General features: G+C 37.9%; 1 protein-coding gene across 3 annotated transcripts in view; it reads left to right on the top strand.

Moving 5' to 3' along the window:
• The window catches only part of LOC127412661 (dedicator of cytokinesis protein 2-like), a 149,913-nt gene that overhangs the window by 107,003 nt on the left and 18,570 nt on the right, over nucleotides 1–24,340 (top strand). For all 3 annotated transcript variants that reach the window (XM_051649205.1, XM_051649206.1, XM_051649207.1), the window contains 10 exons: nucleotides 7,693–7,791; nucleotides 7,882–7,976; nucleotides 10,807–10,885; nucleotides 11,189–11,289; nucleotides 12,961–13,019; nucleotides 13,130–13,278; nucleotides 13,369–13,454; nucleotides 13,650–13,806; nucleotides 16,702–16,742; nucleotides 21,637–21,727. In XM_051649205.1, the coding sequence (XP_051505165.1) occupies nucleotides 7,693–7,791; nucleotides 7,882–7,976; nucleotides 10,807–10,885; nucleotides 11,189–11,289; nucleotides 12,961–13,019; nucleotides 13,130–13,278; nucleotides 13,369–13,454; nucleotides 13,650–13,806; nucleotides 16,702–16,742; nucleotides 21,637–21,727 (957 nt within the window). The remainder of the gene's footprint in view (nucleotides 1–7,692; nucleotides 7,792–7,881; nucleotides 7,977–10,806; nucleotides 10,886–11,188; nucleotides 11,290–12,960; nucleotides 13,020–13,129; nucleotides 13,279–13,368; nucleotides 13,455–13,649; nucleotides 13,807–16,701; nucleotides 16,743–21,636; nucleotides 21,728–24,340) is intronic.

The raw sequence follows: 24,340 nt of genomic DNA, 5'->3' as shown, positions 1-24,340 counted from the left end.
GCTTTTAAATTTGAGTGTGAACATTTTCCGGCGGCAGCCCAAAAACCCAAAAACCCGTAATTATTTTATAATTATTACAATTTTATATTACCTGTTTATATTTATGCAGTGGCAAGTTGATTGCTAGGGCATTTATAAATTGTTGCAAGATAGTTGCTTACTGGTCCAAATCAAAAGGCACCAAAATGACTGTGTGCTAGTGCGTGCCAGTTCACTTCCGGGGCTTCATCATACCTCCTCGGGGCTTCCTCGTCATAACAGCCAAGCGGCTTTGGCCTGCCGATTACCCTTGGGCCAAAGAAGGCCAACTGGGGATTGAGGTGGTGTCAATGACAAAGGCAGAGTTTCGCTGAGTCAGGTCTCGCTTTCCACCAAGATAAGACCAAAATAAGCAAAAAAACGGCAGCTTCAGTCTCCACCATGTTCATTTCGAGGGCGAGCTACTAGTATCAGAGTCTGATACCTCAGCTAGAGTTTCCCTCTTTCTTGTGAAATGGGTGGGGTGTGTGACGTTGGCACCATGGTGGCGTATTAATGGTGGGTTTTGGGGCAGTGCTATGGGGTATTGGCCTGATGATGGGAATGCAGAATGTTTTTGGTCACATGACTCGAGGTCTGAGGCTATTTGCCTCGGCTCACCAGTTGATAGCCCTGGCTCACCAGTTGATAGCCCTGGCTCACACTGGCCCAATAGTGGAAACGTGGCTTATGATATCCTGATCCCTAGATAAGTATGGGGACCTTTTCAGTGGAAGTCTATGGGAGTTTTTGTCCACTTTTCGCCTCTCACTTATAGGTGGCGCTCTTTCCATTTGACATGCTGCTCTAAAAGCTTGTGTTTAGTGTGAAAGCATGACAATGTACTTGTTTATAATCGAAAGAGAGGTGTGCTGCATATGCACTGTACTTTACCGGGCCTTTTTTGACCAGAAAATAATGGTGGTTTGGAATTTTCTCCAAAACCGAATGGTTAAAACTAGACCTTTCTCTGAAAACAAGACTTATTGAGTCATTGTGCTTCTCAAGTAAATGTGTCTTGTTTTAAAGGTGCTGTAAGCGATTTTAGCCGTTCTACTTCCACTAGACTGAGCCGTTGTAATAGCCACGCCCCCTCTATCCAAAACCCCACACTCCAAAGATAACAAATTAGCTTTATTGAGACCAACACGAGCAACAAAATAGCGCCCTCAACAGACAACTGTTATGAACAACATGGCATAAAAATGGCAGTAAGCCTCAACAATTCGCTGCAACTACAGCACTATGAGAATACGAAAAATTGTCACAGGTCGAAAATGTCAGAGAACGCGGTCCACGGACACTTTTTTATATGCTGTTTACAGAGTATAGAGCTGTCACAGAGACAGGTGAATTATCTCATGCTTTTTGTGTGCTTTTTCCCCCTTATATTCTGTATTTTGGGGGTAGTGCTGGCTCAGCGGTTAAGGCTCTGGGTTACTGATTAGAAGATTGGGGGTTCAAGCCCCAGCACTGCTAAGATGCCACTGTTGGGCCCTTGAGCAAGGCCCTTGACCCTATCTGCTCCAGGGGTGCTGTATCATGGCTGACCCTGCACTCTGACCCCAGCTTAGCTGGGATATGTGAAAAAAAGAATTTCACTGTATATGTGCAAATGTGTAATGTGTGATAAATAAATAAAATAATAATAAAAAAATAATAATTTTGTGTGTATGAGCCTGCAGTTTTTCATTTCATATAATTGAGTGTGTGTGTGTGTGTGTGTGTGTTAAGAGCAGGTGTGTGTGTTTGTGTGTTATATAAAGACAGTTTGCTCTCAGTAAGCTCATTTTAATTTGATTTGAAGTGCCACTGGAATCTCATAACATCAGTTTACAGAGAGAGAGAGAAACCAAGACCAGGAAGGTGCTGAAAATGAGTAAAGAGGCAGAGAAAGACTTGAGGGGAGGAACAGCTATGAAAAGAAGAAAAACAAAGAAAATGTAAATAAGGATGTACTGTATCATAGCCTTTATTGTTTATTAATTATAAATAATATTGGCTAACAGTAACCCTAACCCTACTTTGTGCAACCTTCTGCACTTTTAGAATGAAGAAAAATATTATTTATTTTTAAGTACTGTATAGGGGAGGCTGGGGCAAGTTGTCACATGGGGAAATTGTCACAGGGGCATTATCTCAGTAACAGTATGCTTTGGTGTCAAAAGTCCAATTTCGCAAATGTTTGTTTTCTCTATAGCAGATGTTTTATACTGTATGTTGATTTCAAACAACTTCTGAAACTCTCTGAAATTAGAATACTTTTGTGAATTCTTCTGTCCAAAGATTTTCACTATCATCATATTTTTGTTATAACTCTTGGGTGAACAAGTCCACATAATCAAACTACACTGGCAGACATTCAGAGAAGGTTCAACTGTTTTATGAAGACCAATTTTTACCAAAAGGTTTGAATGTGTTCTTAGGACAAAGGTATTTTTCATGTCAGTTCAGGGCATGTTGTCACATTTGTATTGGGGCAGGTTGTCACATAAAGTGTTACAGTTTATCAGTTGCAATATTTGTTGGCCAAAACAATGCTTTGATATTTTTGAATATTACCTTTTCCCTTTTGTGTGTGTGTGTGTGTGTGTGTGTGTGTGTGTGTGTGTGTGTGTGTGTGTGTGTGTGTGTGTGTGTTTTAATGAAGCGTTTTGTACTTCATACTTGTTTTACTTTTTCAATTTTGCTGAAAAGTCTATAATAGGCTGTTTGATGCAGATGTAGATTTAAAGAGAAGTGTAGATTTTGTTTGGTTGCTGGTGATGGGGGTGACATGATTGCTAATGGGGAAAGTTGTCACAAAAGGTCAATGTGTGTTCAATGAACTGTATCTTTTTTCTAGGCAATAACAGTGAAAATGTTCAGTTGCTTTTTTATTTAGCCAATACTTCAAGGTATGTTGCTATGCAGAAACTGACTGTCAAAAATAAACATACCCTGAAAAATATTCACTGGAGTAAAAAGTGTGACAACTTACCCTGTTCTTCTAAACAAGGACATCCTCAAATGATCCCAAAGGAAGGTTTTGTCAGTTTTAACTTCTGGGGACAGATTTGAACACACAGACAAACTCAAAACTCACACATCGGTCTTATTACAATTCAGTTTTCTTCTTCTCTCTCTTTCCTCTGTCATCTCCACAGAAAGGTTCACAGGTGTGTTTATACTTTGTTTGTGCTGTCACACACTTGCAGCCTTCTGTACTCGCCCATATCTGTCCTTCTGTTTATTTCTATATTTTCATCTTTGTCAGTTCTTCTCTGTCTGTGTGATTGAGTATGCTCATCAGAAATGCTTGCAACATTCAGTATTTTTCAGTGTCTTTTTCCCGCTGTAACCTCACAGCACACAGTAACGGCTCCTGCGTCCTGGGGCCAAACAAATACTCAATGACAGAGAAATACTTTACAGTGTAATTATTACATGATAAAGTACTGAGTAATACTATTCAGATATATTGTTCTTACACGGAACACAGAACGTTCAGTCTCAATCACCATTCACTTTTATTGTACGGATAAATAGAATATATATATATACATTCTATTTATTTCTAGTTGTACTTCTAGTTGTAATTCTAATTGTAACCCTAATCCTAGGCTTAATTCTAATTCCGGTCCTAACTCAAATTCTAGTCCTAGTCCTAAATCCAATCCTAATTCTAGTTCTAATCTTAATTTTAATTCTATTTTAAATCATAATGCATAGTCCTAATTCTAATTCTAGTCCTAGTCCTAGTCCTAATTCCTGTTCTAAATCTAATCCTGTTTCTAGTTCTAATTCTTGTTTTAGTTTTAATTTTAACTCTAGTTCTAGTCATAATTCTAATTCCAGCCCTAGTCTTAATTTAAATAAAACTTCAAGTTCTAGTTCTAATTCTAGTTCTAATTCTAATTCTGACACTAGTCCTAATTCTTATTTCAATCCTAATCCTAGTTTAATCCAAATTCCAGTCCTACTTCTAATCTAGTCCTAGTTCAAATTCCTGTACTTAATCTATTCAAAATTGTGATCCTTTATTTCAATCCTAATCCTAGTTTAATCCAAATTCCAGTCCTAATTCTAATCTATTCCTGTTTCTTATTCAAATTCCTGTTCTTAATCTAATCCTGGTTCTAGTTCTAATTCTTGTTCTAGTCTTTATTCTAGTTCTAGTTCTAATTCTTGTTCTAGTCTTTATTCTAGTTCTAGTTCTTGTCATAATTTAGTCCTAATCCAAGCTCTAGTCCTAATTCCAGTCCTTGTTCCAGTTCTAGTCCTAATTCTAATTATGATTTTAATTCTAGTCTTAAATCCAATTCCAGCCAGTCCTAATTTAAATTAAAGTTCTTGTCCTAAATCCAATCCTTGTTCTAGTTCTAGTCCTAATTCTAATTTTAATCCTAGTCTTAATTCTAATTCCAGCCATAATCCTAATTTAAATTCAAATTCTAGTCGTAATCCTAAATCTAATCCTATTTCTAATTCTTGTTCTACTTTTAATTGTAACTCTGTTCCTAATTCTTATTTAAATCCTAATCCTAGTCTTAATTCAAATTCCAGTCCTAATTCTAATCTATTCCTCTTTCTTATTCAAATTCTTAATCTAATCCTGGTTCTAGTTCTAATTCTTGTTCTAGTCTTTATTCTAGTTCTAGTCCTAGTTCTAGTCCTAATTTAGTCCTAATTCAAGTTCTAGTCCTAAATCCAACCCTTGTTCTAGTTTTAGTCTTAATTCTAATTCCAGCCATAGTCCTAATTTAAATTCAAATTCTAGTCATAGTCCTAAATCTAATACTAGTTCTAATTTAGATCCACTTTTAATTCTAATTCTAGTTCTAGTCATAATTCTAATTCCTTCCCTAGTCCTAATTTAAATAAAAATTCTAGTAATAGTCCTAAATCTAATCCTGGTTCTAATTCTAGTTCTAGTTTTAATTCTGACTCTAGTCCTAATTCTTATTTCAATCCCAATCCTAGTTTAATCTAAATTCCTGTCCTAATTCTAATCTAGTCTTAGTTCTATTTCAAATTCCTGTACTTAATCTATTCCTGGTTCTTGTTCTAATTCTTGTTCTAGTCAAAACTGTAATCCTACTCCTAGCCCTAATCCAAGCTCTAGTCCTAATTCTAATTTTAATCCTAGTCTTAATTCTAATTCCAGCCATAATCCTAATTTAAATTCAAATTCTAGTCATAATCCTAAATCTAATCCTATTTCTAATTCTTGTTCTACTTTTAATTGTAACTCTGTTCCTAATTCTTATTTAAATCCTAATCCTAGTTTTAATTCAAATTCCAGTCCTAATTCTAATCTATTCCTCTTTCTTATTCAAATTCTTAATCTAATCCTGGTTCTAGTTCTAATTCTTGTTCTAGTCTTTATTCTAGTTCTAGTCCTAGTTCTAGTCCTAATTTAGTCCTAATTCAAGTTCTAGTCCTAAATCCAACCCTTGTTCTAGTTTTAGTCTTAATTCTAATTCCAGCCATAGTCCTAATTTAAATTCAAATTCTAGTCATAGTCCTAAATCTAATACTAGTTCTAATTCTAGATCCACTTTTAATTCCAATTCTAGTCCTAATTCTTATTACAATCCTAATCCTAGTCTTAATTCAAATTCCAGTCCTAATTCTAATCTGGTCCTAGTTCTAATTCTACTTCTACTTCTAATTCTAATTTTCTAATTTGTGAATACTCTGGCCAGTTTCTATTTTACAATCCACAGGAAGTTAAATGAGTGCATTCAAATGAACATTGTAGAGGATTACAGTATATTGTCTATGAATAGAGACAGAAAGCAGTGGAGAGATACGAGACGTTTGAACAGGTGCAGCTCTTGATTGCGGATGAAGGAGATTCATGGTTTTATTTTCATTTGGTAGAGTGAGCCATCTGTCCGTGTAGATGACACCGCTCTATTTAATTAGATTTATTACATAACACAGATTACACTTCTACTGCTGCTCTGCCCACCATTTCTGTTTGTGTGTGTGTGTGTGTGTGTGTGTGTGAGAGAGAGAGAGAGAGAGAGAGGACTTTTCAGCCCTGTGTATCTACAGTATCTCTAGTGTATCACTACCAGTCACAAGTTTGGAAACACTTGGCTGAATTTGTTTCTCATGATCTTAAAATCCTTTTGATCTATATTCTTAAATGCTTGAAACTAGTTTTGTGTTGAGAGGATAGTGAAGGAACCATTTAAAAAGAAAGAGAGATGAGAGTCTGTCAGTGAGATATATCTCTCTCACACACACACACACACACACACACAAACACACACACAGGGAGCTCATTTGAAAAGGAATACAGTTGTGTATGATCAACATATTCCCATTCTGCAGAACTGATCTCAGAGTTAATTAAACAGCTGATAGAAAGTCAGTCGCGTCTCTCGGCACAATCGCTTGAGACTCTTGTGTTTCAGATAAATAACAGACACACTTTGTTCCTCTGACACCTCGTCTGCCTGTTAGATTTATCACATAACTTTTCATACATTTTTTAGATGTTAAATTTAAAATACTTTTGTTCCACTGTGTAATGTCAGCAACAACTTCTGGTTCAACCAATGGTGTGAGTTTGGGGGTTGAACTACCTGTTTGCCTGACCAATGACAAACAGGGGAATTGTTTGGGAAATCTGTTTGAAAACAGTCATTATTATTGCATTTTCATTTGGTGATGCTTGTGGCACAGAATTTACACACTTTTAATAAACACAAACTGAATAACAGAATAAACTGCAGACTTAAAGGAATATTCCGGTTCAATACAAGCTAAAAAATAATAATTTGGACTTGTCCTTTCTTTAAAAAAAGCAAAAATGGAGGTTACAGTGAGGCAGTTACAATGGAAGTCAATGGGGCCAATTTTTGGCAGGTTTAAAGGCAGAAATGTGAAGCTTATAATTTTATAAAAGCACTTACATTAATTCTTCTGTTAAAACTTGTGTATTATTTGAGCTGTAAAGTTGTTTAAATCGTCATTTTCACGGTCATTTTGGGTTTATGGTGTTATGTCGTCATGGCACGAAGTTTCAAATTGTCTGACAAATTGTTGTAACTTTACACAGAAAAGGTTAGTAAGCGATTTTATCACACTAAAATCATGTTAACACACATATTGCTTACGTCTTGTGTGTATACTTTTGAAACAGTGAGTATTTTAACATTTACGGATTGGCCCCATTCACTTCCATTGTAAGTGCCTCACTGTAACCCAGAATTTTTTTTTTTTTTTTTTTTTTTTGTAGTAATCAACGTTATGTCACAAATGCTGTCGACTGAGCTGAACCCGGAATATTTATTTAATTCATATTCTCTGTCACACATTTCTTATCAGCAGGATACAGTCAGCATTGACTTCCATGTGAGTGATGGGACTTGTATGTCATCCATCACTTTACCCTCCTACTGTATCATTTATTATCTGCTGATCTTTATATCTACTGACCGAAGAGTCAAAGAGAGAGAGAGAGAGAGAGAGAAGTAAAGTTAGGGTAGAGGGGAAATTGAACCTAGTTTTGAATGATTGAAAGTTTCACCTAACAATCTGAAACGTTCTTCATCATGTTTACTCGCATCTCTTCAGTTGAAAAAGCGTGTCAGGACTTTCAGGAATTTTCCGTTTGTTGCTCTCGAAGTTCCATCCCGTTCAGATTTTGTTCTTAAATTACTTCGTCTCTGTCTGCAGTCTCGTGTGGTGGCGTGTATGACGGCTATTCTCAGTCAGATGGATGACAGACACTATTCACGCTACATCGAGACTTTCAGTGGCACAACTGAACTAGTGGTAAGACGTTTATCTCTCTATCTGTCTGTCCGTCCATCTGTCTGTTTAGTTATCTTATTCAGAAGCTAATCATCTTGTGTGTTCTTGCAGGATTTCTTGATGGAAACATTTCTGTTGTTTAAGGATCTAATTGGTAAACATGTCTACCCGTCTGACTGGGTAACCATGATCATGGTGCAAAACAGGTGAACACACACACACACGCACATTTATATCATGCTATCTAAATAGGGATATACCATAGACTTATATTGCTTTTATATAAAGCTAACTATAATTACTATTAACTAACCCTAAACATAATGCTAACAGAACACTATTTGCATTATTAGAATGGTAAAAATCATTAATTAATTTATAGATTGTTTTTCCAAATAAGGACATTCCAAAATGTCCTCAAAGGGAGGTTTTGTCTGATTTTGCCTAATTCTGGGTACAAATCTGATTCCAAACTTTAGCTAAGTACACACACACACACAGTGTAGACATTCTCAAGAGAAATCTACTGTAAGATCCCTCATCAGTCCAGAGATCTCTGAGTGTCTGTTGAGATAGCACAGGAGCAAACACTACATTAACATTGATTACACTTCAAACAAGAGATTAATGAGAGAGAAAGAGAGATTAATAGAGGAATAAACCAGACTGTAGATTCAAACACAGAGAGAAAGGTACTGTGTGTGTGTATATATATATATATATATATATACAGTATATTACTGTAGAGATTACTTTGCTATGGAAGCCCTGAACTGCACTGTGAAAAAAAAAAAATATATATATATTTGTAAGGGGGTTCAGTGGAAAGGAGGAGGCGAGAACCGGCTTAATAATATAAATAATTTAATAAACAACTTAAACAAAACACACAACTATAAACACACAGTACAGCTGTCTGTAATTCTCTCTCTCTCGAACTGTCGTCCCCAGCCGCCTTTATCCCTTGCGCGCCCCATCAGGCTGATTGGGGACCGGGTGTGTCTCATTCCAGCCCGGCCCTGCCCTCCTCGGCTCTACACTCCTCCCGGCGTTGCCTCAGGCCAGGGAGCCCCCGGCATGACGTACATCCCCCACCCTTCCTCTCCGGGGGGGGGGGGCGTGCCTTATGCCCCGACTGCCGGCGGGTCATCCCCGCCTTCCTCGACCTGGGAGGAGACAGGAGGGGAAAAACAATAAAACAAAATGGCAAGGGAAAGGCCAACACGGAGCGACAGAGAGAGAGAGAGAGGAGAGAGAGAAAAAAGAACCTCACCGGTTCTCTGATGCGCCGTCGCGTGGTCCTCGATCACTACTCCACCCCCTCAGGCGGACTGCAGCCGCTCCTCCCCGGGTGGACCGGAGTCAGACCTCCGACCCCCAGCGGACAGAACGCCCCTCCGCGTTCCCGGCGTCCCGTGGGGACACTCCTCCGCCCCTGGCAGCGGCCCTACCACTCCAGGCGGTCGGGGAGTCACTTCCCTCCTCCCCCCGCGGACGGCGGTCTTCTCTCGACCCCTCCACGTTCCCGGGGGACGGCAGGGCACTCCTCCGCCCCCGGCAGCGGCTCCCTCGCTCCAGGTGGTCGGGGAGTCCCGTCCCCACTCGCCTCGCGGACAGCGGCCGTTCCCCGCGTCCGGGTGGTCGGGCTACTCTGTCCCCCGTCGGACGGCAGTGGTGCTCCCCTGGGTGGACGGCAGTGTCGAGGACTCCGCGACGGGAATCCCTCCTCCTTCCTGGGTTTCGGCACCAGTGTAAGGGGGTTCAGTGGAAAGGAGGAGGCGAGAACCGGCTTAATAATATAAATAATAATTTAATAAACAACTTAAACAAAACACACAACTATAAACACACAGTACAGCTGTCTGTAATTCTCTCTCTCGAACTGTCGTCCCCGGCCGCCTTTATCCCTTGCGTGCCCCATCAGGCTGATTGGGGACCGGGTGTGTCTCATTCCAGCCCGGCCCCGCCCTCCTCGGCTCTACAATATTTTTGAGTGAAAAAATAAAATAAATAAATAATATAGATATAGATATAGATATAATTTATTTTTATTTATTATTATTATTATTTATTTTATTTTTACATTTTTTATTTTTTTCCTTTGGTAGAGAAAAAAAATTGAGAAAAAAAATATTTGAGAAACTTTTTTTTTGGAGAGAGAGAGAGAGAGAGAGAGAGAGAGAGATTTTTTTTCTATCAAGAAAATACATGTTAGATCATATTTCTCTCTCTCTCTCTCTCTAGTAAGACATTTGATATTAGAGCAATGATATACTGCAAAAATCTTATTCTTGATGAGAATTTGTGTATTTTTGTCCCCTGTAAAAACATCTGAAAATTCTTAAAACAAGATACATTTGCTTTTTCTTGTTTTAGAAGCAGCACTGCACAAGATATATAAGATTTTTTTTAGAGAATGTATGTTTTATTATGTGTCTTACTCTACTGGCAAATTTTTTTTAACTTGTTATTAACTTATTTATAGTCAAAATCAGTAAAAAAAAAAAAAAAAAAAAAAAAAAAAAAAAATGGAACCCTTTTTCAAAGCAACACTAGTTATAGTTTGTGCAAAGCCTGATGATCCCAGCATGATTTGAGAATGTTCTAAAGAGCATCTTTTGTGCTGCAATGGAAGCAAAGAAATTTGATTTGTTGGACAATAAAGTTAACATGCTCACACCTGTGAAAACGTGAGGGGAAGTGACTTTATACATCCACTAAAAATCACTGCCACACCACACAAGTCGCTGAGCAAAAATGACTCTGAAAAGTGAAGTTAGTTCTGAGAAAAGCTCCTGCAGCATTTGAGACACGCAGATGACACTTGGTTTGATATTTTTTTCAATGCGATAAGATTCAGAAATTTTTAAGAGTGACTAGGATGTGTGTGGCAATTTAGATATGTACTGTAGATGCTTGTCAATCATGCTATACAATTAATCAATCAATCTTTTTTTTTTCATTATGTATGATTATGAATAACTGAGTTTAACAAATGAACTGTATGTTAATTAACCTGTTCATATATTAATTTAGAGTGTTCCTCCGAGCGATCAACACATATGCTGACACTATGAACCACAAGTTCCTGGACAACAACAGCTTTGAAGTGCAGGTGTGTTTTTGTGTCTCAAACAATTTCACCCTAAAATTATAACAATATATATGTATATATATATATATATATATATATATATATATATATATATATGTAATATATTTACACAAAGAAAGTAAAGTATATTTTTAGGACCATTAAGATTGTTTTCATGGTGACATACATGTTGTATGTGTGTGTGGAGACAAGTGCTGTCTTTCATACATGTGCTTTATCTAATCATGTAAATTAGTGTAATACCCACGATGTGATCTCCAGCTTACAGTATCTTCTCTCTCATGATCTGTGTCTCTTCTGCAGTTATGGAATAATTACTTCCACTTGGCGGTGGCATTTATTACCCAAGAGTCTCTGCAGCTGCAGCATTTCTCGCACACCAAAAGAAACAAGATTCTGGCGAAGTGAGTCTATAATCCAGAAACATCACAGTTGAGACAGCAGCACATATTTGACCCTCACAAGAATAGCGAAACAAATCAGACTGTAGAAACACACTAAGACCTAAACCAGTTAATCAAAGTACAGGGTAAAATAGCTGTGATTTATTCATCTTCATTACGTTACACTATAGTTTCAAGAACTAGTCTCAGTTCGTTCACTGACTGTCTGATGCATATATGGCACACAAAATGGCACAGACTGTTCTTGCTGAAACAAAAATTGGGTGGAAAGATTTACAGTATTTCAGTCCACATGAAGAGTTGTGTTTACAAGAAGTTAGGGTTAGCTGTGTGCTTTTGAGGACAAATTAATCACTGGATTTGACAAAGTTCGCCTTGGTGTCATCAAATCTTTGACAGTTTTGCAAAAATTCTATATTCTGTGTTATGTCTGTGAAATAATAATGGACAGACACATATTCAGGTCACTAAGTTTACACATTATTCTAATTTCCTCTTTTTGTGCGGGCTGATTTTTTCACCTTTATTCCTTCCTCCCTTCCTTCCTTCCTTCCTCTCTTTTACATTCTTCTCTTCCTTGTTTCCTTCCTTCCTAACTTTTACATTCTTTCCTTCCTTCCTTCCTTCCTTCCTAACTTTTACATTCTTCTCTTCCTTCCTATCTTTTACATTCTTTCCTTCCTATCTTTTACATTCTTCCCTTCCTTCCTTCCTTCCTTCCTTCCTTCCTTCCTATCTTTTACATTCTTTCCTTCCTTCCTTCCTTCCTTCCTATCTTTTACATTCTTCTCTTCCTTGCTTCCTTCCTTCCTAACTTTTACATTCTTTCCTTCCTTCCTTCCTTCCTTCCTAACTTTTACATTCTTCTCTTCCTTCCTATCTTTTACATTCTTTCCTTCCTATCTTTTACATTCTTTCCTTCCTTCCTTCTTTCCTTCCTATCTTTTACATTCTTTCCTTCCTTCCTTCTTTCCTTCCTATCTTTTACATTCTTTCTTTCCTTCCTTCCTTCCTTCCTACCGTCCTATCTTTTACATTCTTCTCTTCCTTCCTTCCTCTCTTTTACATTCCTTCCTTCCTTCCTTCCTATCTTTTACATTCTTTCTTTCCTTCCTTCCTTCCTTCCTTCCTTCCTATCTTTTACATTCTTTCCTTCCTTCCTCTCTTTTACATTCCTTCCTTCCTTCCTTCTTTCCTTCCTATCTTTTACATTCTTTCTTTCCTTCCTTCCTTCCTACCATCCTATCTTTTACATTCTTCTCTTCCTTCCTCTCTTTTACATTCCTTCCTTCCTTCCTTCCTTCCTTCCTATCTTTTACATTCCTTCCTTCATCCATCCTTATTTATTTCCTTCTTTTCTTTTGTCCTTCTTTCTTTGCACATTCGTTCCTTCCTTCCTTCCTTCTTTCTTTTTGCTTGTTTGTTTGTTCCTTCCTTCCTTCCTTCCTGCCTTCTTTATTTCTTTTTCCCCTTCCTTTTCCATTCCTTCCTTCTTTTGTTTGTTTGTTCATTTCTTCCTTTTCACATTCCTTCCATCTTTCCTTTCGTCCTTTTTCCATTCATTCCTTTCTTCAATCCTTCTTTCATTCTATCCTTTTTACATCCCTTCTATCCATCCATCCTTCATTTCCTTTTTACATACCTTCCTTCCTTTGTTCCTCTGTTTTTCAGATATGGGGACATGAGGAGACTGATTGGTTTTGCTATCAGAGACATGTGGTACAAGCTCGGTAAGACTGTTTTTGTGTAAGGTAGTGTTTGTTTGTGCACATGAATAGTAATACTCGTGGACATGAGTATGGAAATTTAGTCTCTGCTTTCTGCCGTGTGTGTGCTTCAGGTGTGAATAAGATCTGTTTTATTCCTGGGATGGTGGGTCCCATCTTGGAGATGACTCTCATTCCAGAGGAAGAGCTGAGGAGAGCCACAATCCCAATCTTCTTTGATATGATGCAATGTGAACACAATCACTCTGGACACTTCAAAAAGGTACAAACACAGTTTTTATTTTTTTTTTAAGTTATACAGTAAAATTATGTGAACATACATATGTATGAATTTATGTACTCTCTCACTCAGTTTGAGGATGAGATTATTCTGAAGTTGGACCATGAAGTTGAGGGGGGCGGAGGAGATGAGAGATACATGGAGCTTTTACAGAGCATGTATGAACACCCACACACCCACACACACACCCACACACACACACACACACACACACACACACAGGACTGTGGTCTTGTATAATCTTGGATTCACTCTGTAAGAACTTCCAAATCCACTTCAAATCTCTGCATCAAACTACAAACAAAATCAGCAAAGCACCTCTGACAAAAGTGTGTGTTTGTGTGTTCGCACAGTCTTTTAGATTGTGCTCAGGGACGCCCCCAGCTGTTGACGGAAGTGCAGCACTTCGTTACCTTGGTGACCGGCCTCCTTGAGCGTCTCCTTGACTACCGCACGGTGATGAGCGACGACAGTCGAAACAACCGAATGAGTTGCACTGTCAATCTCCTGGTAAGCCCCGCCCACACCACTAACAAAAACACCACACTTATGTTTAACACAGCATGTCATGTCTTTTTATTTATTTTCTACTTGATCTGGTTTGATCACTTTTCTTAAACTGGACCACTGATCTCCTGACTGGTCCAATCCAAATGGACGGCATGTTAGTTATTTATGGATTCTGCATTTAATTATGCAAGACACAGATAAAAATACATAGTCCAGTCCAAAGACTTTGAATGCAGTTCCTGCTCATAATCAATGTCATTTTCAGTGAATGTGCTCTTAATTAATCGTGTTTGTTAAGACAAGCGTCACTATTGGACTTTTTGCTTGTGGATGATAAAACAGCTGAAAAATCCCACAGACTTACATTAAAGGAGGAACAGAAAATCAGAAGCTTTAAGGAATCAAATAATTACATATTCAATATATTAATGATATATTATATTAGTCCCAAAAATGAAAATTACATAATCATTTACTCACCTTCATGTCGTTCCAAACCTGTATGGAGAAGTTTGGAGAACTGTTGGGCCTTGCTCAAGGGCCCAACAGTGGCATCTTGGCAGTGCTGGGGCTTGAACCCTCGACCTTCTGATCAGTAACCCAGAGCCTTAACCACTGAGCTACCACTGCCCCTTTCGCATATCCCAGCCAAGCTGGGGTCAGAGCGCAGGGTCAGCCATGATACGGCGCCCCTGGAGCAGATGGGGTCAAGGGCCTTGCTCAAGGGCCCAACGGTGGCATCTTGGCGGTGCTGGGGCTTGAACCCCTGACCATCTAGTCATTAACCCAGAGCCTTAACCGCCAAGCCACCACTGCCCCTCTATCATGGTCATGGGCTAGATGCAAGCTTCAGCGGAGAGAAAAATTATAAAAAGCAAAACTATTGTATGACTTCAGAAGACTTGGAATATAGTGCACAAATCATACAGACTACTTTTATTATGCTTAAAATATATATTTTTTGTCCTTTTTGGAGTTTGACAAATGTGGCCACTATGAATTGTTGTATGGAAGGAGTTGCATAACGTTTGTGTAACATGAAAAATTAGAGCTTACAGGTTTAGAATGACATGAAGGTGAGTAAATAATGTCAGAATTGTAATTTTTGGGTGAACTATTGCAGTGTTTATGCAAATCTCGAACTATGAGCCTTCACTTTGAGTAATTCTCACATCACCTTTATGTTTTAAATTTCATTCCGGATGTCAAATTAATTTTCTTGCTGCAATGAAGAATCTTGTCAGCTTCTTTTTAAATGATTCATACTGCAAAGATATGAGCAGAACCTGTCCTTTGAATGTGTATGATGTGAATACACACACACACACACACACATGCAAACTCACATATTTAACAAATTAACCTTGAGTACTTCAACAGATTTGGCATTAAAATCTCTCTCCTTTTCCTCTTTTTTGTCTGTTAACTCTTCTTCTTCATAAATATTTATCTCTTCCCAATAATTTACTTTTACTAAAGGAATATTTAGGTTTCTTCTCACTCCCTTTTAATGTTCCAGACCGTGTCAGTTTATTCTGCCAGAGTGGAAATTATTTTCATATAAACTAGATTGCTAGGGCATTGATAGGTGGTTGCAACAGTAAGTCTGATCATTTAGTACAGTAACTGCACACATCTCCTCAACAAGCCACATGATTTCAGGTAAAGGGTTTGTTTAAATCACTCCTGAGACCTGAGCATGACTGCTGTCTGAATTTTCCATTCCCCTTTTTGATTTCTAACTAGTAGCATCTTATAAACAAGCAAAAAAACAAACAAAAATTTTTTTTAGAGCATATAGTTTTCCTAAAAATTGATGTCCACATGTGTGGACAGCAGGACTAAGATTTTTTTTTAAATAAAATGGTTTATTGTGTTTACACAATGTTTTTGAGATGTTACAGACATTACATCAGAAATTAGCATAAATAATTCTAATTCAAAGTAATGTCCAGCATCATCCAATCACTGTCAACCATGTTAAAATAAAATGATACATTATAAATTCTGAATCTATGTACTGATTATCATTGTCACATGTCTGCCAAACATGTTGAGTGATCCAAACATCATCTGCAGCCTGAAACTGAAACTTTAAATAGGATTTTAGGATTGAATGCACTTAACTGCATAGAGAGCTATAGGATGCTCCCTTGCTCCCTATTTAGTGAATGACTTAACCTCCAGTGTGCTGTCTGTCTGCACTGGTCTCAGAACAGTTTGAAATGCACCTTATGTTCATCCTAACTTTGAAAAAGTGTTTAAACTGGCATATCAAACCAAACTAGAGATGCTACTCTTTACACCCAAACAGGTTTCAATTAAACAACTTAAAGAAGTTTCTTATCAGAGGCACTTTTGTTGGTTCTACACCCGTAGAAGCGCTTAATTGAAATCAATGTCATGTTGTTGTGTCACATGACTCAGTGCGGCAGAAGTTAAACACTTAAATGACAGTCTAGAGTCTTGTGAACAGTATTCGGCCAGTTTAAATGAATTTAAATTATGTGTTGTGTATAGTAAAGCCAAAATACAACGTCCACACATATGGGCATGAGTTCCACGAGAGTATGAGCAATAGTAATGCTTGCCTTAGCAAACACCACTATATATGCTGTATAAGTAACTGTTGTGTCTTTGTGTGAGTGTGTGAGTGTGTGAGTGTGTGTGTGTGTGTGTGTGTGTGTGTGTATGTGTTTAATATTTATTTTTTCACAAACTGTCATACTCATCAGCTTCAGAAATCCATCTTCATAATTTTGCATTACGTGTCAATGGCTCTCTAACACACACACACACACACACACACACACACACACACACACAAACACTTGCATTTAGAGGTATGTGAACACAAAGGCTGAAAGTCAAAGTTGTCTTTTTATTGCTTTTCAGAATTTCTACAAGGACATCAACCGTGAGGGAATGTACATCAGGTAATTTCCATATTGACTCTTTGCATGTGTGTGTGTGTGTGTGTGTGTGTGTGTGTGTGTGTGTGTGTGTGTGTGTCTCTGTGTGTGTGTGTCTGTGTGTGTGTGTGTGTGTCTGTGTGTGTGTGGTTGTGTAATCTAACAGGAGATTATCTTGGTCTTGCTGAATTAATATTAAAATCCAAAGGATAAGCATTCACATAGCAACAGAGAAAGAGAGTAAAAGGGTAGATGTGTGTCATTGGTCAGTTGGACTGATAGATAAAAAGACAGACAGACAGACAGACAGACAGACAGAAATGGACGGATGGACAGACAAAGATGGATGAACAGACAGACTGACAGATAGATAGATAGATAGATAGATAGAATATAATTAGTTGTAGAGGTCGATTGTGTCAGGTGTTTGACATACTGCTTCCTTAGAGGCACATTAAACATAAATGTGTTTGACTGTGTGTGCAGAGAGGGATTCTGGGTAAAACGTGTGAGAATTCTCTGATTGTCAGTGTGTGATGAATATATGTGTAAGGGTTAACAGTCTAAGCTGAGGTTATAACACACTTATAAAACACAGTGTTTGACTCCTGAATCAATGTATATTATTGGGGGCCTGGGTAGCTCAGCGAGTAAAGACACTGACTACCACACCTGGAGTCACGAGTTCGAATCCAGGACGAGCTGAGTGACTCCAGCCAGGTCTCATAAGCAACCAAATTGGCCCGGTTGCTAGGGAGGGTAGAGTCACATGGGGTAACCTCCTCGTGGTCGTGATTAGTGGTTCTTGCTCTCAATGGGGCGTGTGGTAAATTGTGCATGGATTGCGGAGAGTAGCATGAGCCTCCACATGCTGTAAGTCTCCACAGTGTCATGCACAACGAGCCACGTGATAAGATAAGCGGAGGCGACTTGTCCTCCGCCACCCGGATTGTAGAGAGTAACCGCGCCACCACGAGGATCTACTAAGTAGCGGGAATTGGGCATGCCAAATTGGGGAGAGAAAAAAAAAAGTATATTTTTGAGAGGAAATCATAAACACGATCAGCTTATATGTCATATAGATGAAACCACAGACATTGTGGATTATTGAGTTTTAATAGCAGTTAAACAGGGACAATCTTGTGTTTGTTTATAGCTGTCATTGTTTTCTTTCCTGACCTTTAACCTCTGAAATGATCAGTGTAAACTCTGATGATCTGATACAATATCTTGAAATTTAGAAGGCAGATCAGAAACGACTCAGACAGACTAAATATGACGACACAGATTACTGAGGTGCACTCAGTTATTTTTTTACTAATTAAAAGGCAGAGGCTATTTGCACTAAGTGTAAATAGCAACAAAAAAGCATCTTCTTTGCACTAAGTGCAAATAGTGTTAGATGCTATTGTACCAAATACTTTATTATAGTGGCAGACAGTATTTACACTCCTTATTAAATACTAACATACAGTATAGTAGCATCACTGCTGCATGTTGATTTTGTTTATTTAGAGTCCCACAGACACCTTAACCCGACCCCTAAACCTAATCCTAACCTTCCCCAACAATTTTTAACCATGGTTTTACTACAGTAATCATAGTATCACCAAGATATTTTGTGGTAAAATCATAGTAAGCACAAAATTAAATATGGTTACTATATTAACCCCATATTGCTATAGTAACACCATGGTTAATTGCATTAAACCAATGACTTCCGCCAAAAAAAAAAAAAAAAAAAAAACACTACAATATTACAGTAGTAAAACCATGGTTAATTTTACCCAGTTCAAAAATTTCTCTCAACTCCCCGACCTTCACTGTAGCCAAATCACTGTGAGGAAATCAACCTTTATATGAATTGTATTTATAATTTTCAGTGGTGGAAAAAGTACTTGATTTCCATACTTAAGTAAAAGTACAGATATCACACAAATGTATTACTTAAGTAAAAGTCATCCATTAAAATACTACTTTAGTAAAAGTAAAAAGTACCTGGTTTTAAAAATACTTAAGTATCAAAAAGTAAAAGTACTACAAATTTAAATCCATTAATCTTATAAAATGCGACCCCTTCATGTTGTTATTTTTAAAGCCGTATAATTGAGTCTCATTTAGGTAATATTGGATACAAAAAATATTAACTTTTATAGTTAATATTTTCTCTTCAAATTTCAAATGCTTGTGTTACTTTTGTTTACTTTTATTTATTTATTTTATTTTTTCGATGGAAAAATAATCTAGGGACCTGAGATGCAAATTAGCATGTGCTATAATCTTCAGAAGACATTCATTGATCGACTGGAGTCATGTGGATTACTTTTATGCTGCCTAAATATGACTTTTGGACCGTTAAAGTGCTGGCACCCATGTACTTCCATTATAAGGACCTGATAGAGCTCTGTCTTCTTCTAAAAATCTTAATTTGTGTTTTGCTGAAGAAAGACAGTCATACACATCTGGGATGGCATCAGGGTACGTGAATAATGAGAGAATTTTCATTTTTGGGTGAATTATCCCTGTAAAAGCTGTTTAATTTTACATGGAGCGGGTCATCCCTCATGGGCACTGCCATGCTGACAGCACACAACACTGTCGCTGCGTCTGAATATCCATACTTCTCTACTATATAGTATGCCAAAAACAGTATGCCAATGGAGTAGTATGTCCAAATCCACAGTATTCTTGAAGCAGTGAGCAAGAAATACCCGGATGACCTACTATTTCTGGCAAGATTTTGAAGTGCGTATTGACTGGACACTTAACATTCCCATAATCCATCAGGAGCTGAGGCGACGTCACGTTCAAAACGCTGGATTTAAAAGAACGGTGGTGAATCTTGAGGCAGATGCCACTTCTCAACTCTAAGTGCTTTATATACCAAGATAATTGTTCCCTGTGCTTAAATGGTGCTTGTTTAACAAAACCAAAGCAGATAGTTTTTTGTGGTTGATGTTATTACATCATATTTTTGGGTCATGAGACGATGCCAACGTTCCCAGATGAAGTATGTCCGAAATTTATTCATACTACTCGCATGCATACCTAAATGAACATACTGTTTTGCCAGGAGATAAGTGCGTCCTTCATCTAATACAGAACATACTGTGACAGTACACGGTTTCGGATGCAGTGTGTGTCATGCAATTGACTGAGTTACTACCACTAACAATGACAACATTTATTTTATATAGTGCTTTCAGCCAATTCTCAAACATGGAAGCACATGTAAACAAAACAAGCAAACTAAACAATAAACAACAAACACAGTATACTTACTAAAGACAACAACGGAGCCCAAGTCAACAGTATAGTCCAGAGTGATGCTTTTGATCAGCAGGAGTGTGATCCAACAAACAGTCTGAACAAAATGAGTGCATGTAAAAAGATAAAATGTCTAAACAAGAGGTCCCTGCTGAGTGATGAAACAAACCGCCACCACCTGCAGCTCTCACGTCGCAGATCACGGATAAACGGCGCGACAACAAACGGCAAAGCCGAGCACAAGGGGGTGTTCAGAGACTGCCTGGTCACACAACAACAATAATGCTTGAAAATTATTTGGATGAAATCCAGTAATTTCCATAACATGGATGTGTGTAGTATGAAACTGAGTAAAACGTTTGATTGGATGAGCTGTAAACCTGCTTAGGCTAATTAACAGTACTGGGTAGATTACTTCTGAATTGTAATCTGGTAATGATTACAAATTACATGACTAAAATTCTAGTCAGTAATGTAATCTCTTGGATTACATTTTTAAGGTTTCCTTTTGGATTACTTTTGGATTACTTCTGACCTAATTCACGAGTAGGATAAGATTGTTGGTCCAATCCTTTACAGTCCTTACTACAGGTTTAGCTGATTTAAATATCTGCCTGTAGGTTGGAAGAAGATGAACCAGACAGTGACCAGAGAAATGTTGTTACATCTGTACACCAACTTTCATTGATTGAAGCATTTGAGTAGGATAAGATTGTACCATTTTGACAATGTTGCTTAAATGCATTAAAGAAAATATAATGGATCAAAATATGAGAATTTATATGTTTTTGAAGCCAAGAACAAGAGCAATTCGCTAAAATGTTATTTATTTAATTTAATTAAACTTTACCGCACTAATGCAGTCGGATCGACATTTATGTGTGGATTGCAGTTTATAGTGTGTGAAATTCTAGAATTGAATTCAGAATTAAGACTTACCGAACGTATATCAGCTGTAGTCTGATGCATAATTAAAAATGTAAAATATTTAAAAAGAAGAAAAATGAAAGGGGACAATAAATGATGAATAATTTACTGCCTTAGCCTGATTAATAGGTAATCGTGTTATCCATAATAAAGTAACTTTAATCTGATTACGAGTACTTTAAAATGTAATTGAATCTAATTACAAGTACTTAATTTATGTAACCTGAATATGTAATCCAGATTACATTGCAGAGCACTGCTAATAACCTATAATACTTCCCAGAAACATTGTTTATTTTAATAACTATTATTATTAAATGTAGTCAGTTATTAATTATCCATGTCTTTTTTATATTATTTAGCTGTTGCTGGCATTTTAGCTTTTTATGCAACTTTAAACTGCATATTATTGTGATTTTACCACAGCTTTTGTGTTTTGCCTAAGAAAACACTGTACAACAGCCTCAAATGGCTTCATTCTGCCCCCTTGTGGTGAAACTACAAAATCCAACTTTATCCATTTGTAGCACAATGAGAAAGGTGGAAAATTGAGACCATGTGATTTTAAATTATCATTAAACGATTATTATTTTAATAAAAAAAGTATTTCATGTAATCTTATTTAAATTAAATATAATTATGTATTATTATTATGTATTAAAAATTATAATTTAATTCTAAATGTGATATTTGAGTTTGTGATCTCTGTGTCTCCATTTTTTAGGTACCTCTACAAATTGCGGGATCTTCATTTGGACGGAGAAAACTACACAGAGGCCGCATACACACTGCTGCTCCACTCCAAACTGCTTAAGGTGAATACACACACACACACATTTGTCACCTCTGACACAATGTTACCAGAGCGATGAGCGGGATGATTTGATTGGCTTATGAGAGAGAGTGAGTGTCATCTTCACTGGTTGATTTACTCTCGTCCATGACCACGTCATGTTGCGCTTTGCGGACAGATAAAACCTCCAGGTCAAATTTATGACATCAGCAGTTACTGCGGCCCGACCTCCAGATTTATAGAGCTTTTAACCACGCTGTCTCTCTTTCTGTCCATCTCTCTCTCAGTCCAGCTCATATTAGAAAGGTAACAGTGAAACTGCACAATCCATCAATTTATATGAAATTTGATGTTCTTTTATTACACACAGCCTCCCCCTGCCATTAGAACTGACTCTGGTTTCACCTCCTGCTTTATATCCTGTCAAATAAACCTCTTCTGATTCATAAGACACAGAGGACAGCTATGACATCACTTCTTGTTAACCTTGTAGGGACTTATGAGTGTAAATATGGACTAGTTACACTCATAAGGCCCTAAAAGGTTAACAGGAAGTGATGTCATAGCTGTCCTCTGTGTCAGGTTTATTTTATTTTTTTATCTGTTCATGAGAAACATAGGTTTTCTTGTGCATATTTACATACATTTGTCATGAACATAAAATAGTTTTCATTCCTACTTCTATTTTGTTTAACTGATAAACCGATTTGTCAGCCGTATATTGACCATTTTGACACTATTGTATTGTATAATAATCATGCCTACCCAGATTAACAAAAGTGACTTTTTAAAAATATCTTGATGCAAATTTTCTGTCAATATTATGTAAAAGAACTGCTAACATTGAACTGTATTATATCATATATAGGTGTTTCCTAAACTTCGGGCACTTTTAGCACTGTGGATTTCTAGACAGCATAGTCTCGTTCAATTTGTTTTTCACACTCTCACTCATTTTTAAATTTGTCTACTATCTTCTTAACTGATGATGGCCCTGCAGATAGCTGCCTCGGTGTGGAGCGCTCCTATTCTTTTGTAGTTTTTGTTTGTTTGTCCTGTGTTTAGTAATTTTTTTCCAATCAGTTTTACCAGGGACGAACTGCTGAACATTCGGCAATACATACCAGACAATCTTTTCCCGGTTTTTGACTATTCGGACATTTTAGTTGGAGGTGCAGCTGTGTTGTTAAAGAGAGAGACACAAGTTAGGGAAGCGAGCCAGCACGCTGGTCAAGCTCTGACAATGCGGCTTTCGAACAGCGCTGCTGAGTATTCATCTAGCGAATCTCCGCTCTCTCCCTAACAAAACGGATGAACTACATCTCCTCACCTGCACAAACAAGGACTTTACAAACTCTGCTGCCTTGTGCTTCACAGAAACCTGGCTGAGTGAAGCCATTCCGGACAGTGCATTACATCTGCCGGGCTTTCAGCTGTTCAGAGTGAATCACATTGCGACGTTAACGGGGAAAGCTAGAGGTGGTGGAACATGCTTTTACATCAATGAAAGTTGGTGTACAGATGTAACAATGTTTCTCTGATCACTGTCTGGTTCATCATCTTCCAACCTACAGGCAGAAACGTAATCAGCTAAACCTGTAGTAAGGACTGCAAAAAGATGGACCAATGAAGCAGAGCTGAAACTACAAGCCTGCTTTGACTGCACTGATTGGAGTGTTTTTGAAGCAGCAGACACCAATCTGGATGAGCTCACAGATACTGTGACATCATATATCAGTTTCTGTGAGGATATGTGCATTCCTACTAGGACTTATTTAAAGTTCAACAACGACAAACCATTGTTTACAGGAAAACTCAGACAGCTTCTTCATGCCAAAGAGGATGCTTACAGAAGCGGGGATAAAATCTTGTTTAATCAGGCCAAAAACACGCTGACTAAGGAAATTGAAGTGGTTAAAAGAAGCTACTCTGAGAAGCTGAAAAACAAGTTTTCAGCTAATGACCCTGCATCAGTGTTGAGAGGCCTGAAAGACATTACTAACTTCAAGACACCATCCCCCAATACTGTAGGGTACCAACAACTGGCTGACGACTTGAATGTTTTTTTACTGTAGATTTGAAAAGCCCAGTCTCACACCCCACACCTGCTCTGACATTCACTTCACTTAAGATCTGTAAATGTTTGTGTAAGTGTTTGTTCACTTACACAAACACTTAAGATCTGTAAAGAGGAGGTGTGCCAGGTCTTCCGGAATCAAAAGACAAGGAAAGCACAGGGCCCAGATGGTGTTTCACCCACTTGTCTAAAATCCTTTGCTGACCAGCTGGCCCCCATCTTCACACAGATCTTCAACAGATCACTGGAGCAGTGTGAAGTTCCCTGTTGCTTCAAATGCTCCACTGTCATCCCTGTCCCAAAGAAACCCAAGATCAAAGGACTTAATGACTACAGACATGTCGCTCTGACATCTGTGGTCATGAAGTCATTTGAGAAACTGGTGTTGTCCCACCTGAAGGACATCACTGGACCCTTTCTAGATCTCTTTCAATTTGCTTATAGAGCAAACAGGTCTGTGGATGATCCAGTCAACATGGGATTGCATCATATCCTGCAACATCTAGACAGACCAGGGACATATGCAAGGATCCTTTTTGTGGACTTCAGTTTTTGGCT

Source organism: Myxocyprinus asiaticus, chromosome 22 (genome assembly GCF_019703515.2).
Source record: "Myxocyprinus asiaticus isolate MX2 ecotype Aquarium Trade chromosome 22, UBuf_Myxa_2, whole genome shotgun sequence".
In the NCBI taxonomy this organism is placed as follows: domain Eukaryota; kingdom Metazoa; phylum Chordata; class Actinopteri; order Cypriniformes; family Catostomidae; genus Myxocyprinus; species Myxocyprinus asiaticus.
This window is presented reverse-complemented; position numbering and strand designations above follow the sequence as displayed.